This window comes from Salmo salar, chromosome 01 (genome assembly GCF_965601325.2).
Source record: "Salmo salar chromosome 01, fSalSal1, whole genome shotgun sequence".
NCBI classification, from domain to species: domain Eukaryota; kingdom Metazoa; phylum Chordata; class Actinopteri; order Salmoniformes; family Salmonidae; genus Salmo; species Salmo salar.
The window spans coordinates 79,898,963-79,916,122 of record NC_138291.1 but is presented as its reverse complement, the minus strand read 5'-3'; the positions used below and the strand labels follow the sequence as shown (position 1 = coordinate 79,916,122).

At 41.3% G+C, this 17,160-nt stretch overlaps 2 protein-coding genes across 25 annotated transcripts in view; one reads left to right on the top strand and one right to left on the bottom strand.

Annotated features, from left to right (window-relative positions):
• Positions 1–7,528, bottom strand: part of LOC106612695 (dystonin) — a 190,862-nt gene extending 183,334 nt beyond the window's left edge. For 13 of the 23 annotated variants that reach the window (XM_014214117.3, XM_014214133.3, XM_014214182.3 and 10 more), the window contains exons 1-4: positions 7,135–7,527; positions 6,658–6,689; positions 4,479–4,667; positions 190–403 (exon numbers count right to left, since the gene is read on the bottom strand). In XM_014214117.3, coding sequence (XP_014069592.3) covers positions 190–403; positions 4,479–4,667; positions 6,658–6,689; positions 7,135–7,315 — 616 coding nt within the window. In that variant the 5' untranslated portion in view covers positions 7,316–7,527. Of the gene's footprint in view, positions 1–189; positions 404–509; positions 633–716; positions 1,067–4,478; positions 4,668–6,657; positions 6,690–7,134 lie in introns of those variants that run through there. The other 10 variants (XM_014214148.3, XM_014214222.3, XM_014214247.3 and 7 more) reach the window with 5 other exon arrangements.
• Positions 7,529–7,999: 471 nt separating this feature from the next.
• Positions 8,000–17,047, top strand: LOC106612792 (E3 SUMO-protein ligase ZNF451). 2 transcript variants are annotated; one of them, XM_014214305.3, is made up of 14 exons: positions 8,000–8,089; positions 8,631–8,690; positions 8,974–9,057; positions 9,201–9,314; positions 9,451–9,559; positions 9,760–9,910; positions 10,004–10,130; positions 12,782–12,938; positions 13,319–13,466; positions 14,346–15,892; positions 15,995–16,072; positions 16,240–16,317; positions 16,506–16,533; positions 16,754–17,047. In XM_014214305.3, the coding sequence occupies exons 2-13, from the start codon at positions 8,640–8,642 to the stop codon at positions 16,517–16,519; spliced, it is 2,658 nt and encodes an 885-aa protein (XP_014069780.3). In that variant the 5' UTR covers positions 8,000–8,089; positions 8,631–8,639; the 3' UTR covers positions 16,520–16,533; positions 16,754–17,047. The 2 variants fall into 2 exon arrangements, with proteins under 2 accessions (XP_014069780.3, XP_014069773.3); XM_014214298.3 differs by lacking the exon at positions 16,506–16,533.
• Positions 17,048–17,160: the final 113 nt, after the last annotated feature.

The following is a 17,160-nucleotide window of genomic DNA, read 5'->3' as shown; positions in this document are numbered from 1 at the left end:
GCGTCAGTCTACTGTAATTATGCAGAATAAATAAAAAGCCTGTAGCCTACTTATACTTGTAAAAAAAATCTACAATGCATCACAGCACAGTGGCTAAATTTGCCATATCTGATAGATTTGCAGAATCAATAGGTCTATTTTATGTTATATTATCAGCAGCAGCACAAACAATGAAATATTGACACTCACCTGCAATCCTGAGCACGGCTCTCTCTGCTGGATCCAAAACGGATCCTCCCTGAATTTTTCGCTTATGTCGCTCGTGCCTGGGTAGGTTCCAGGGTAACGTGTCCCCTGGTGCTGGTGAGACCGATCCAGATTTAAAACTATAATCATCTTCGTCCGAGAAATCGGCCGATGAAGACATGGAACAGTGAAGGGAAGCGTTGCCCGAACCGGAGCTCTGTTAAAACAATAGAAATAAATGATCAATGTGTTGCTCGCTCCCTCGCAACACACATATGACAACACACATACAGCACAGACAGACACAATGAAAAATTTCTCACCATCGCTGCTCCTACGTTTGCCTAAATTGATGCGCGTAACCTAATGTAAATGCACATTGATAGCTCAAGGGAGGCACCGTAGCGTGAGCCACCAGCTCGCCTAGCAATGATCTCTGATTCAACAATAAAAAGAAAAGGCACAAGCAGGCATCAAGAAAGAAAATCGATTGTATCTGGCTCCCCCGCCAGGCCAGAAATAAGACTTACCGCTGTATACATGGTGTCGGTTGAATAATATCGAAATCCTTTATCAATTTGCTGCAAGCTCATACAGCGGCAGGCTATGTCATTTTTTATCAGAACCACACCCTTCTAGCGATGCACTCTGCCCATTAAATTAGTGAAGTCTCTCCTTTGAGATGAAATTATGTCAAGTCCCCAGAGCAGAGAGTGCGAATAGATTGGGCCAGGGCGAGTAGAATGCGATGGTAGAGCTGTAGCATGTCAACGCGTCACCATCCTAGGATACAGAAGAAGACTGATGGAGACCAGAGAGCATCCCAGCGCTATAGTTCTGATTATTCAATCGGGAAACTGTTGCCAATGTCGCTGTCTTACAGCGCCATCCTGGGTGGGTACGTGCATGTCTAGTGGTGACTGCGTAGCCTCCACGTTTACAGTCGAAAACCAATCAGAAATCCAGACTGGTCCATGAACATCCCTTTGTCATTAACCTGGTCCATCAGCCATGCACAGCCGCGTTGTTGTTTTGCTGCCTGATGCGCATGTGCCTGCACAGTGTGCCATTGACTAGAATTGTTGCTAGTTGACAATGAATGTGCAATTTTAGAGCACTATCCTTATCATCAATATAAATGAAAAAAATAGCTGGGTTCTGCAGGCTTATTCATTACAACCTTTCTCTATCTGCCTGTGTCTGTGTCTGCCTGGCTCTGTCTGTCTGCCTGGGCCCTGTGATAGAGTAAGGGGGCAGATGCATAACAAATACTTAGCCACAGCATGTGTTGACACATCCAGACAGGGTGTGGCTGGTCAAAAAGCAATAGGGCATACCAGTCACATGTGGACTTCGATTGAAAAATTATAGAACAGCATTGCGGTTTGCAATCTGAACAAGAGTAGGACATTGACAATTACCTTTGGGTGATTTCACAATCACCAACCTGTTCCAACCATGGATTGTGACCATTTACTGTGTCCTGAGGGTCTATCAACAAAGCATTCTCTTGCTCAATGGTGAGCACAAACGCGCTTGAAATGATGCAAACAATGCATTATATGACTTAAATATAATGATCCATGAACTTTGGCTGTGCATTTATTGCATTTGAGTGATCATCAATCTTTGTTATACCCTCCAAATATCAATAGTAAAATAATCTCAGGACCAAAATCACTTCATGGTTTTAGACTACTGAGTCATAGTCATATCATATTGTAATGAAATCAGGGGGTTGCCCTGACCAGGATTTGAACCCAGGTCCAGCGACTTTCAAGCCAACACCTTAACCATTAATGGGTTCTAGGTGTTAGGTTAAAGTAACTGTCCAGTGAAAATCTCACTTTTAAAATATCATATTCCGTTAACTCATACCCAAACAATGTAGTTGACTCATCCTATATTCATATGTGGCCAAAGCATAATTTGGAGAAAAAAACACTTCAAAAACCTGACATCTCAAACAGATTGTTTATAAAAAAATACTTGCTATTTCCTCATGGAGGATGATGTCATCATCCTGAGGAGGATGAGCTGGCCAATCAGCAGTCTACTGACATTAATATTTTTAAGGCTGTGGCTGCAGATCCCGACTTTTCCCAGACTAAAGCTTATGTGCATGTGCAAATCTCGTTCTCTACTTTACACAGAGTCACTGATCTAGCTATAGAGAAAAGGCAACTCTTACAAATGGTAGACTTACCAATTTAATAAAGTTAGATCAAAGCTGAATCTATGACTGCATGATCACATAATGATAGTATTCTACATAACTGAACCGAATATAATAGCATAGTATAACATTACTGTAAGACAAAAACACCACTGCATTTTTCTCTCATGGGGCCAATACACAACAGCGAAATACAAGGCAAAATACTTGACTATGCTACAATTGGTTAACATCATCTGCTCTAAAATTCGCTCAGTGTACATCATTCAAAACAACACTGTAGGCTACTTCGAAACAACACTCTATAACAAGAAGATCAAAATGCATATCCCCATGAAACTGATTGAGATCAAATGGTTGGTATGCAGATGCTGCAGGAAAGTTTTACTGGTAAAACTTGAAGAATTATCATTCAAGATTGACAGCGGGAAATGTGAAGGGAAGACCACAACCATGTGTGTTAAGTAGAGGTAAAGAAACAGATGCGTAGAACGTGATCCGCACATGCGCAGTAGCTTCGGGCCTTTAGTCCGGGAAAAAAGGTCAGGGAAAAAAGGTCCGGGAAAAGTGGGATCAGCAGCCACTCCATATATTTTTAATGACCACTATAAGGCCACACCACTATTGTTGGGATACGCCCACACCATTCCAACACAGAAAAGCTGCTTTTTAACATACTTAATTAGCATTTATTGGAAGGGAAACTATTTCACTCATATTTTAATTAATAATAGGCCATATTTCATAGAAATCTGGAAAGACTGGACAGTTACTTAAAGGTCGCTACAACGCTTCGGCCCATATTATCTTTATTTTGACCATAGTGTTAGGAGAAACACACCACCTCAAACAAAGCATAACTAAACACTTGTTTTAGGAGATTGCCAAGCCCGCCCGCCACATACTTGGTGAGTCACCACTCTTACTCAACTTACTTTTTTCTCGGATACAAGTCAGTAGCGTTGAATATTGGTAATAACGTTTTCCATATACCTTCCTACAAGACTACAACACCCAGAATTATGTCAGGAACAAGACAATAAAAATTGCATTGATGTGATAGGTTTGCTTTCATACTTTCTTATGTGTGAATTGAAGAAGTCCCATAGCAATTTGGAATAATAATTTTTTTTAAATTCAATGGTAGTCTATTGCTATTACCATACATTGAATAATAAATGAAGAATCAATATATTTCTTGAGAACTTGAGGATACAAGGGAAAATGATCCATCAGTAAATGTCTATGTTTACAAAAACCAAACATTATACATTTGGGAAAAGAAACATTCAAATTGACATTGATGATCTATTGCAAATAGGCCTACACAATTGTTTTATTTATTCTAGAGGTAATTGTAATATTGGCCATTTGAAACAATGTAATCATAACACAAAGAGGTCTATACATTGTTTCAGTAACTTCATGATACTCAGTTGTAACTTGAAAGTCCATACTGAGCTAGATTTATCCAGAGTAAACTAAGACAATGTAGACACCCAAAAGCACATATGCACCAACCTTCATTTTCTAGCACTACATCCTGTCCCCCCCCCCCCCCCAGTAGCCTAATGAGTTTGGCATATGGTGAGGTTTAAGGGTTGTAGCCTACAACTGAGATGATTGTTAATATAAACAATCGAGAATAATCCAGTTGCAGCAACATTATGCCATGGTATATGTCAAATGTTTGTTTGGTGCGTGTGTCAACATGCAAAATGACAACATGGGCAACATCAAGAAATTGAATACATTTTAAGGCTTCAACTTTAACATTTGTCAGTGTTCATAAAATGTCAAGCTGCAATAGCTTTTCGAATAACAGCGTACCAAGGCATGATGTGGTACAGAAGGCCAAACTATTGAAGGAAAACTGGCGCTTAAAAACCATCCATTGCATCGATGTCAATGGGGATTACGCGCGCATTTTAAATTGGTTACTTAATTGGTAATTCGTTTAAGGAAACATATCATCGATGTAGCCTATACTTGTCAATTGAAAAATATAAAATAAATCGGCCTAGTGTTAATTGACCATGCAGATTTAATTTAGAATAGATAGCATAAATGACTATGGCTGCTGGATTTAGGCTATATTACCCAATAATATACCTACGGGTTTGCGTGTTGGGGTGACTTGTACTGAGTGATAGAAGTCTGGAAGGACTCTCTTCTTCACTTTTCGTTTTCTCACAGTTGTGGATGAGTCACTTTGATGCTCACTCTCGGGAATTTCGACCAGAGCCTTTTCCTCTGCAACTCGAGCGCGCGCCCTCCTGGCATGGCGCGGGCTGTGCCTGAAGCCCTGTAAAAACATGGCACATCATGTCCAAAAGGAGAGAGAAAAATATGTTGAAATCGTTTAATATGCTTGAGACATAACTATTTGGATGATCAATATATTATTATGAATCACATTGACACATATTGCAATTAATGGATGAAACTGGGGTTTTGTATAGCTACAGGATCTAATAGTATAGTCGTGTAATTAAGTACACTAAACAAAAATATAAATGCAACATGTAAAGTGTTGGTCCCATGTTTCGTGAGCTGAAATAAAATATTCCAGAAATGTTCCATTTGTACAAAATGCTTATTTCTCTTAAATTTTGTGCACACATTTGTTTACATCTCTGTTTGTGATAATTTATCCTTTGCCAAGACAATACATCCACCTGACAGGTGTGGCATATCAAGAAGCTGATTAAGCTGCATAATCATTACACAGGTGCACCTTGTGCTGGGGACAATAAAAGGCCACCCTAAAATGTGCAGTTTTGTCACACAACACAATGCCACAGATGTCTCAAGTTGAGGGAGTGTGCAATTGGCATGCTGACTGCAGGAATGTCCACCAGAACGGTTGCCAGAGCATTTAATGTTAATTTCTCTACCAGAAACATTGTTTTAGAGAATTTGGCAGTACATCCAACCGGCCTCACAACCGCAGACCATGTGTAACCAAGCCAGCCCAGGACCTCCACATCCGGCTTCTTCACCTGCGGGATCGTCTGAGACCAGCCACCCAGACAGCTGATGAAACTGTGGGTTTGCACAACTGAAGAATTTCTGCACAAACTGTCAGAAACAGTCTCAGGGAAGCTCATCTGTGTGCTTGTCATCATCACCAGGTTCTTGACCTGACTGCAGTCCGGCGCCGTAACCGACTTCAGTGGGCAAATGCTCACCTTCGATGTTGAAACCACGGATGAATCCCAGTTTCAACTGTACCGGGCAGATGGCAGACAGAGTGTATGGCGTTGTGTGGGTGAGTGGTTTACTGATGTCAACATTGTGAACAGAGTGCCCCATAGTGGCGGTGGGGTTATGGTATGGGCAGGCATAAGCTACGGACAATGAACACAATTGCAATTTATCAATCGCAATTTCAATGCCCAGAGATACTGTAACGAGATCCCGAGGCCCATTGTCGTGCCATTCATTCGGTGCCATTTTGTCATGTTTCTGCATGATAATGCACTGCTCCATGTCGCAAGGATCTGTATACAACTCCTGTAAGCTGCACATTTCACAGTTCTTCCATTGCCTGCATACTGACCAGACATGTCACCCATTGACCATGTTTGGGATGCTCTGGATCAATGTGTATGACAGCATGTTCCAGTTCCCGCCAATATCTAGCAACATCGAACAGCCATTGAAGAGGAGTGGGACAACATTCCACAGGCCATAATTAACAGCCTGATCAACTCTATGAGAAGGAGATGTGTCATGCTGCATGAGGCAAATAGCAGTCACACCAGACACTGACTGGTATTCTGATCCATGCCCCTACCTTTTTTAAGGTACAGTATCTGTGACCAACAGATGCATATCTGTATTCCCAGTCATGTGAAATCCATAAATTAGGGCCTAATGCATTTATTTCAATTGACTGATTTCCTTATATTAACTGCAACTCAGTAAAATCTTTGAAATTGTTGCATGTTGTGTTTATATTTTTGTTCAGTGTAGTTGGTTTTTAATGTACAATTTATTTTAGCCTATATAGGCATATTTTGTAATTTTTCATTACAACGTGGAATATTTTTTTCATAATTACAGTCAAACTGCAGAAAGTGCAGAATCAGTCACTTTATTTATTGATCACACATGCGCAATGCGCATAACACTAATAGCACACCAACAACTCCAAAAAGTATACCGGTAAAGTATAATAAAAGTAACACAGAGCACCATTATACTTCCTTCACAATCTTGTATTTGGATAAATAAAAAATGGCTACTTACTGACCTTGACAGAAGTAATAGCCTAACCAATGATTGATTACCTCAGATCGAAAATGATGCGTCCGGAGACCAGCTTCTAGGACAAATGAAAATATGTTCTAACACTCGGATACCTTCAAACACACCACATATGAGGCCTGTTGTCTATGGCTACATTTAGGATATCATAATGATATCATAGGATACCATTAGACAAATTAATACTGTGTATGTTACAGTACACCTGTGAATAAGGTGGACAAGATATATTTGGACGCTGACAGTAGCCTAATAGATGATTTCATCCTCAAGGCTATGCACATAGCTTATAGGCTACAGTTTAGACTGCTATGTTTATCTGATGAAAATAATGGCAATTCAAGTGTGTCAAGTCGCTAAAAATAGCACATGGTACAGTTTAGGTTATAAGCTATTTAACAGGTTATCGTGTGAAAATGCTTGAACATATTACAGACATGCCACGCATTTGGTTTGGTGGACTAGCCGCACTGCTTGGAGATGCTGAAGCCTCTACTCACCGCGACTCCTTGAGCGCCCTGAAAGCACGGATTTAATCGGATGTTTCCCGTTACGAAGCCTCCGATGCCAGCAACAGAAAAAGAGAATTGTTGCAATAGTTCCCACCAATAGCAGCAATAATAACAAAACAACTTGAATACTATACGGTCTCAATAAAACCAAAAACGCCGCAGCAATCATTATAAAACGTGATGTAGGGCAGCGCCTCCTCCACACAGATATCCGGCTCCACGTATGCTGCCCTAAATGCTGAAAGCGAACCAATATATTGACACAGGATATAGTGAATGTCTCATCGCAGCCTGAAACATGGGCTAGGCTACAGACTATTCTACAGTTCTATTGATTTCAATAACGTATTTTAAAGCATCAATCCATGACTCAGCTGAAGAGCTTTTTTACAACTCAAGCAGGGGGAGTAAGCATCATGCATCTCTGAGCTCAGCACAGCAAAGATGTTGCAGATGGAAGGTGTCAGCCCGGGAATCATGATCAGTCTCTATCATTAACCTGCTTAAATGTATAGTCTCTGATACATGATTAGATTACTGTAGGATGAAAAAAAGGCCATTTAGGCTATAAGGCTAGGCTGTAATAACACATAGGCCTAGTATAGGCCCATTTGTCATGAAATTACTCTGCTAAATAGAAAATTGCTAGTAGGCCAGCTGGCTAAGAAAAAGCACAGAGGACGTTTTTGACATTGAGTATTTGACATGAATTTAAAATTATGTTCAATAATTTATATTTTATTTTTACTAAAAGATCAAACGTGTAATTTTTTTCCAAGAAAAATAATTGCCTTCATAATTAATGAATTAATGACGAGGACGAATAATTGTTTCTCTTTTCCCCACACGGCTGCAGCCCCGCCGTGAGCCTTTCATTGGAACTCCACATCCCAGGAACACCCGCAGAAGATCAACAGTCCCTTTTGCGAGAAAACGCAATTTTGTGAGTGTCTGCTCGTGCTTATTATTTTCATAATTTACCTTAACGATAATTAACTAGCTAGTTATCTCTCAAACTAGTTTGCTAGTTACATTGTTTACCGAATATTTGGATTAATTTAGAGATATAGCTACCGAACTGCTTGTTGTGCACTAACCCGCCAACTATCGTTAGCTAACTAGCTAAGTACAGTAAGCAAGCTGTCTAACGTGTTTTCTTCTAAGTTTCAACTAGCTAGCTAACTAGCTAGTCAGCATAAGTGTTGGAGCAGTCATTCACACTAGTACTAGAAGGGATTATAGCTAACTAGTCTTGAACCCACACGTGATGGCAGATTGGAGTAGGCTTGCATGAAAACAAACAATTGTTAAATTGTAGCTAGATAGCGAAAGTTAACATTGTAACAATGTAGCCATTTGTCATCCGCCCGCCCAGCCAGACATAATACTGAAGACGTTGATTGATAATAATTTTGACAACGTTGTTGATTATCTGTGCGATTTGGTTGAGTTGTCTGTTTTTTTTATGTAATTATTTCCTCCAGATAAAATCAATGTCCTCCCCAATTGGAGCAAATTATGAAGATGAGGTGGAGTTTGTGTCAGTAAGTGATTTGTCATTTGTAGGAACAAGGTTCAAAGGTTTCTCTACTACCTATGTTGCCATTCACCTTTCCAGGAAAGTTAGGGGTAATCATTAACATTAAACATTTTCATCCAATGCATTAGTTTAAATGAAATTGACCATAACTTGGTTAGTGTGAGTCAGTATATTTTTATACAACTGTCAAGAAAAAACAGACCTTTTAAGACAGTGTCCAAAAGAGTCAAGTGTTTGAATGACACAGTATCAGACAGTGTCTCATCCATTTAACTATGTCGTTTTAGGAGGCTCCACTTAGACCTGTACTGGAATGTATTGATTTACTGAGTGATGGGGAAGACGATGGAAGTTTACCCACAGCCGAGACAGTGAGTGTGTCAAGTGAAAGATAATACATTTAATACAAACTGTAATGACATGGAAAGGTGTTTGGAAGACCAGTTCAAAAAAGTTACATGTTATTGTTATGTATGTAATATGTTTTGTGTACCTTTTTTGTATTATTGTTAAGATTGAAGATGAGATTGACCGACAGAAAGCTCAGGTCACCTCAACTTTGGACAGACTAGCTCGCCAAGTGGCTGTGGCGAAAAAGGAAAGAGCAGAGAAGTGTAAAGCCTTCAAGGTAAGGACGAAAAGTTCAAACTGGTATGATCATCATATTAGCCATTGCAGCTTGTTGTGTATTTGTCTTTTGTGGGTGCTATTGTCTCTTTTCACAGTTCTTCATATTGGTCATGCCAATGCTTGCCTTATTTCAGGAGAAGCAAATCTCACAAAAGGCTCATGGACGGCAGGAGCTGGCATTTAGTCCCAATGGTAACGCATATGACTCCAAGCGCTGTGTGGATATGTGGTTAAAGATGCCAGGTAATGTAGTCTAGTTAGCCTCGGAAGGCTTTTTTTTTAAACTTCAGATCTGGGCCCATGTTCAAAACTGATCCTAGATCAGCACTCTTACAATGTGATGCTTTGAACACGGCCCAGGAGTCAGCGCTACAGGCACACATGAAATGTCATTTAATTTGGTAGAAAAGCAGGATCTCAGTCTTACCATTGTCTGTTCTTAGGTGTGAAACCTGGGGTCATCAATACTGGAGCTAGCTGGAGACGCAGACAGGTCCCCTTTCCCACCAGCAGCTCATCCACACATACCTGTCCAGTGATCAACTGTGGTCGGGTTTATGACAACGTACCTCTCCTAGAAGGTCACTTGAAAAGGTTAAATGATGAGATTTATATTTCTATAACCATTATACATAATAAACAACCTACTTTTAATTTAGCCCTGAAAACCTTTTTTTCTGTCTGCAGGTTTGACCACTCTCCTTGTGACCCGACCATCTACCTGAAAGGAAGCCCAACCGAGCTGTTTGCTTGCGTTGCTTGTGGTCTTCATTTTGAAACCAAAGAAGCTTGGAAGGTGCATCAGCAGTCAAAGGTTGGTTATGCCTGTAAAATCAAGTACTGTTAGAAATGGCTGCACATTCAATTGTGTTCAGTTACCGCTGTCATTCAAATGTGCTCTATGCAATAATTATACCTACCAATAGCCCTAAAGTAAAGGAATCAAATACCATTAGGGAAAAATGGAATTTTTGAATGCCGTTTTGGCAGTCCGGTCAACCACCTTCACACAGTAGTGCCTTCCTGTTTGGTTCTCAGTAGGAGGTTGAAAACATAAACAGTATAACAATACTTCACATTCCTGCAACATATTTTGTTATTGGATGGAGGACATCAAAATGATCACTAAGAAAATAGTGTTGACATCTATCACTACCAAAGCAGTAGAGAGCAGCATTTAGCTGTTACCCAAATAAAAAATGGAATCTTATTTTATTTGTCACATGCTTTGTAAACGGGTGTAGACTAACAGTGAAAATACTTACTTACGGGTCCTTTTCCAGCAATGGAGAGAAAAATATCAAATATAAATAGTGACGAGGAATAAATACACCGTGAATAACAATTACAAATAACAAACATGGCTATATACAGGGAGTACCAGTAACAAGTCGATTTGGGGTAGCCATGTACACATTGGAAGGGGTAAACTGACTAGGCAACAGGATAGATAATAGACTTTGCTGTAGCAGCAGTGTATGTAGTGAGTGTGTGGCGACAGTGTAGATTTTGTGTGTGTGTGTATGTAGTGTTGGTGTATGTATGTGTGTGGGTAGAGTACAGTGTGTGTGCATATAGTCAGTACAAGAGAGTTGGTGCAAAAAAGGTAGTCCGGGTAGCCATTTGATTAGCTATTTAGCAGCCTTGTTTAGCAGTCTTATGGCTTGGGGGTAGAAGCTGTTCAGGGTTTTGTTGGTTCCAGACTCTGTGCACTGGTCTTGCTTGCCATGCGGTAGCAGAGAGAACAGTCCATTGTAAATTTTTTGGGACTTCCTTTGGGGGGGTTCTGAATCCGATTTTTGGGGTGGACAACTTACTGATATATCTGCCGATGTACTGTTTTACAGCGAGGAACTGAAAAACAGTCATTTTTCCCACACTGAATTTTCATGAATTGCCATCCAAAAGAGCAATTGTCCAATAACTATGCTTCAAATGTTGATTTCATACATTGTGACAAAAATATAAAAGCAACAATTTCAAAGATTTAACTGTGTTACAGTTCATATAAGGAAATCAGTCATTTGAAATAATGAAATTATGCCCTATTCTATGGATTTCACATGACTGGGCAGGGGTGCAGCCATGGGTGGGCCTTGGAGGGCATAGGCCAACCCACTTGGCAGCCAGGCCAACCCACTTGGCAGCCAGGCCAACCCACTTGGCAGCCAGGCCAACCCACTTGGCAGCCAGGCCAACCCACTTGGCAGCCAGGCCAAGCCAGTCAGAATGAGTTTTTCCCCACAAAAGGGCTTTATTACAGACAGAAATACTCCTCAGTTTCATCAGCTGTCTGGGTGGCTGGTCTCAGACAATCCCGCAGATGAAGAAGCTGGATGTTGAGGTTCTGGGCTGGCGTGGTTCACATGGTCTGCGGTGGTGAGGCTCGTTGGACGTACTGCCAAATTCTTTAAAACGACATTGGAGGCAGCTTATGGTAGAGAGATGAACATTCAATTCTCTGGCAACAGCTCTGGTGGACATTCCTTCAGTCAGCATGCCAATTTCACGCTCCCTCAACTTGATACATACTTGTGGTGTTGTGTGACACAATTGCACATTTTAAAGTGGCTTTTTATTGTCCCCTGCACTAGGTGCCCTGTGTTTTGATTATACTATTTAATTAGCTTCTTGATATGCCACACCATACAGGTGGATGGATTATCTTGGCAAAGCAGAAATGCTCACTAACGGGGTTGTAAACAAATTCGTGCACAATTTGAGAGATGTTTTTGTGTATGGAACATTTCTGGGATTTTTTTATTTCAGCTCATGAAACATGGGACCAACACTTTACATGTTGCGTTTTATATTTTTATTCAGTGTATGTATGTCACTGTGAGGACGTCGTCATCGATGCACTTATTAATGAAGCTGGTGACTGATGTGGTAAACTCCTCAATGTTATCGGATGAATCCCCGAACATATGTGGTAGCTTCCCGTCCGCTTCGTCATTGAGTGAGGTCTTAGTGCCAGCATCGGTTTATGGTGCTAAAAAGACAGCTATGAAAAATATTGATAAACTCTCTTGGTAAATAGTATGGTCTGCAGTTTATCATGAGGTATTCTAACTCAGGCGAGTAAAAACTCCAGACTTCCTTAACATTAGAGATTGCGCACCAACTGATCGCGCACCAGGGAGACACACCCCTCCTCCCTTTGTCTTACCCGAGTCTGCCTTCCGATCTTGACGATGCATAGAAAAACCAGCAAGATGTATATCCATGACCTCGTTCAGCCACGACTATAAGAAACAAGATATTACAGTTTCAGGTACTGTGATGGGATAGTCTCGAACTAGTTTGTTCTTCAGTGATTGCCATACTATTTTGTCTCTTAAACTAAAATAACGATATTAAAGTATTAATTTATTTTCAACCACAGATATTGGATACAGATTTCAATCCGGACAAAGTCTTAAACTTGCACTGTGTGTAACAATTCTCTATTCTAATTTTCTTAAGTTGTCCTCCCCTGATGAAGACCATGACCACACTCAGACCTGCCAGCCGATCGTGTGCTTCGCCTGCCCTGCCTGCTATCTCCTCTTTTACATCAGGGACGAGTGCCTCCAGCATATGTCGGCCAAAAGCCACTTCTCTCAGTCCATCATCATGAGTGGTAAGCCTCATATATATATATATATATATATATATCAGCGTCAAAGCTAGATATTACGCCCCGGGTAATTGTATTTAGACAGGGAGAGCAAATATTTGGGGCATATGGACTCTTTTTAAAAATAAATTATGCAGTTTGTTGCATTTCTATAGAGCAAATATTTTGTGTGAATGAATAGTGCTTGGACAGGATAACGGCCAATACACTGCTATTAAATAAATAAAATACCATTTTATTTGTCACATGCACCAATTACAACAGGTGTAGACCTTACCGTGAAATGCTTACTTAACCAACAATGCAGCTCAAGAAATAGTTATTTCTTTGTATCATCCATTAAAACGTGTAACCAGATATTTTGTTCTCTTTCTGGATAAAAGAAACTAAAGGGACAGCATTGCCAGTTCCCTTCCCACGATATGCAAAGAATCGTCTCATTGCTTTGTGTAAGGAAGTTTCATTCAGCGTGAGATGTACGACATGCCAGAAGGGGCTTAACTCACACATGGAAGCACAGGCCCACTTCAAGTAAGTTTATATACCGGTATGTGTTATTAGACATTTTTACATTTTAGTCATTTAGCAGACGCTCTTATCCAGAGCGACTTACAGTAGTGAATGCATACATTTCATTTCATACAATTTTTTTTCTTCTTCGTACTTGGCCCCCCGTGGGAATCGAACCCACAACCCTGGCGTTGCAAACACCATGCTCTACCAACTGAGCTACGGGGAAGGCATTAGTATACTTTTAAAGTCAGTATGGTGTTAGTGTACATGCAATTACATGGTTGTTAAATAGGCAGGTAAAGTGTAATTACATTTATCGTCTTATACACAGACAAACAAAAAGAACCATGGACATACATATTTAACACATCATTGATTTTACAGAGTGGCACCCTCTTTCCAATAGCTAAAGATCCGAAGCTTCTGTGCATGTACGGGATTCCCTACTTTACACAGTCTCTGCTCTATTTGTTCGGCTGCCCAGAGAACAGGCTACTCTGGTGAATTTCAGTGATGAATGGTGCTCGTTTAATAAAGTTCGATCAAAGCTGAATCAATGTCTGCAAGATCCTTTGGCACCGCAGCCTCGGCCTTGATTGTAACCCTCACTTCCATCATATGGATAATAGGGCTTTGACGATACCAGTATTGCAATATTCTATGTAATATGTAATATATTGTGTGCTGTAGCTTGGAAAATAAATAAATGTGACTGGATCACAACATAATGTCTTGTTTCCAACATTCAGGCTGTTTTCCTAAAGAAGTTTTGTTTCCTTGCCACGATACTAACGAGTATCGCAATATTGGTATCGTTCCGGCCCTAATGGATCGATGATCTCATTTGTAATTTCGTTAATGCTATCTCTGCTTGTTGTTTGTTCCCTTCTGCCTCAGTGTGCAATGCAGACAGGGCGCTGCCAGGGCTGAGGCAGAGAAAACAGTGGTGCAGGTCATGAAACAACTACAAGTGCTGGGCCAGTGCGCTGTGTGTTGCAAACTGTTCCTCAACCAAGGTGATGTTGAAAGGCATAAAGAATTGAGTCAGCACAATACTGAGGTCAACTGCACCATGGAAAAGGCAATTCTGCACTACAGCAATTTCTATGAAATCCAACACGCCAAGAGGGCTGCAGCGACGTCACGGCCCAAACAGTCAAAAGGTCCTGTAACCCCCTCTTGGAAAAGGGACAAGGAGAGAGGTGATTCTGTTGGATCCCCAGCCAAGCGCCAGAGACGCGAGGGAGCTTTGAATGGCAGCGCTGGGACCTCAAGGAGTTGCTTGATAGTGGCGTGGTTTTGTGAGTGTGGTCAGCGCTTTTCAGAGGAGGCCATGGCCAGCAAGCACCTTTTTGCTGCCAATCGGATCTTCCATCAATGTGGCGTGTGTGGAAAGCATATGGGCGAGTCATCCATCACTCGCCTGCACATGAGCCGTTTTCACGGCGGTGCCCACCTCTCAAACTTCCTCTTCCACTGCCGGCTGTGCAAGGTTGACATGCCGCGTCACGAGGACATCCTGTTGCATGTGTCAGAGGCCCACAGTGGACACACTTACTTCAGGGAGAGAGAGGTATCGGACGAGGAGCCTGCTCCCATTCCCTATGCCAAACCCTCCACCAGTGGCAGACCCAGCGCCCTCACTGATATCAGGACTAGAACTACAACTCCCACACCTCTTCCCAAACAGGACGAGAGGTGGATTTGCAGGATGTGTGAGGACATCTTTAACTCGGAGCAAGCTGTGCACAAGCACTGCAGAGACGTGAGCAACCACAGTTTCCAGAGGTTTGCCTGTGGCCACTGCCCACAGAAGTACTTCAAGGAGGCCACAGTACGCAGGCACTGTGTGAACGAGCACAGCAACCAAATAGTGACGCGGTACTTCTGCGGGCTCTGTGACAGCATGGAGTATGACACTGAGGGGGAGTTCCAAGAGCACTATAGGGGCCTTCACAGTAAGGACTACTACCGCATGGATGAGCCTGAGGTTGATAGACCCACTGAGGCCGAAAACTCCAGTCCATTGGCAACAGCCGGTGAAAGGCATGAATGTCTGTGTCCATGCATGTCATCAGAAAAGGACAAAGATGAAAGGAAGGCTACCTTCACACGATGCATGAAGCGGCTATCCAGTGAAGACGAATGCAGCTACGTGTGTGCACCATGCGACGTCCAGGTGTCCTCCTTTGCCCAGATAAAGACTCATGTCCACTCTCAACACAAAGCCTTGGGGCTAGAGAATACCTTTGACGTGGTGTGTGGATCCTGTCAGGAGAGTCATAAGGACGTTCCCAGTTTCCATAACCACTACCACTCCCAGCACTGCCCTCTGGAGCCTTGCTTGAGCTCCAGGGATGGGGGTGAGAGTCATACGGGGAAGGCAGCAGCTTCTTCCGCTGTCAAGACTCTGGTTGCTGTGGAGATCAAACCAGAAGTGAATGGCAAGTCTGCTTTGGACTATCTTCCATGATTAATTTCCACTGCACTGACCTTTCTGCTCTTAGAAAACTGATTTGATTTATTACTGTATTTTTATTTTATAGAGGAGGAGTTTGAAGATGTGAAACATGCCATTGCTATGAACTTGGATGAGGTCAGAGATGGCGCTGAAGCTCATGGAGGTGATGATTATTTTCTTGTCTTCCCATCTGTTCAGTGATTTGGTGAATGACATCTGTCGTAGCCATTATATAGCTATAGAAGGTTTCTTGGACTTTTTTTTTTGTTTAGTTTTTAAAAAAAAATTTAAACAGAGAATCTTGTTTTTTGTCAATTTTCCTTGTTTCAGATGAATCTGATGAGGAGATGAAGCGGGCCTTGGCTTTAAGTGTGGAAGAAGCAAGAGAGCCAACTGACCTTGATATTGGTGTGTAACACCTTTTATTTACCTTTGTTTATTTGAGGACCTTTTCATTAGTTACATTTGCTTTAACCGTTTGCACGATGCCTTGTTTGAATGGCCAGAAAGGTTCTGTCTGTCAGCTTTGAAGCTGTTGCCCAGGCCACGTAGGTGTAGCAAAATAAAAACAAGATGATACTTCTCTTTTTTACCAGCATTACATGCTTGAAGAATAACCTCAGTGTGAGTATGCCTAATCAAATCATAGTAACATTAAATGCACACTGGGACATTCAGATAGTGGGCGGTTTGTAGTTGCTGTAGAGAACTGTGTGAACACTTTTTGGATGGTTTTGAGATTGTCACAACACTAGACACTGACCAAGTTATGTGCTGCAGCATGTCTTATTGAAGTTGACATTATTGTTATCGTTTCCCCTTCCTCCCCAACGTATCTTCACAGAGATGGAGGAAGCGCTCAAAAGAAGCCTTCTGGAATACTGATCAGCGAATGTTATTTTCTGGGAACCTGTCATTAATTTGGCTTATGGCATTTTATGATTTTTGTTTTATGTGTAACATATCAGTTACTTTCAACACTTCAAGACAGGGTTGTACCGATGTGATTACACAGTAATAACTGTAGTAACAACATTATTTGCGAACTATAAAGATTGAGGCATACCATGTAGGCATCTTTATCACATGTTCAGAGCTTTTTATTTTATTTAATAAAGATGTTTAATTATTTTCTTTCTCTTTGATGTTAAAGTTTCAATCATTGGATGTCTGGATATTGTCAAATAAATTAGCGATGGTTCCCTCCAAAAAATGTAGCATACTTTTGTGGCACAGTCGATGCCGCGCATG

Bases quoted from the DNA above. Each gene is read 5' to 3' on its own strand.
- LOC106612792 (XM_014214298.3), top strand. From the start codon at position 8,640: ATGTCCTCCCCAATTGGAGCAAATTATGAAGATGAGGTGGAGTTTGTG. The intron at 9,058-9,200 runs GTGAGTGTGTCA...ATTATTGTTAAG, and splicing joins GTTTACCCACAGCCGAGACA to ATTGAAGATGAGATTGACCG. The intron at 16,318-16,753 runs GTGTGTAACACC...GTATCTTCACAG, and splicing joins GCCAACTGACCTTGATATTG to AGATGGAGGAAGCGCTCAAA.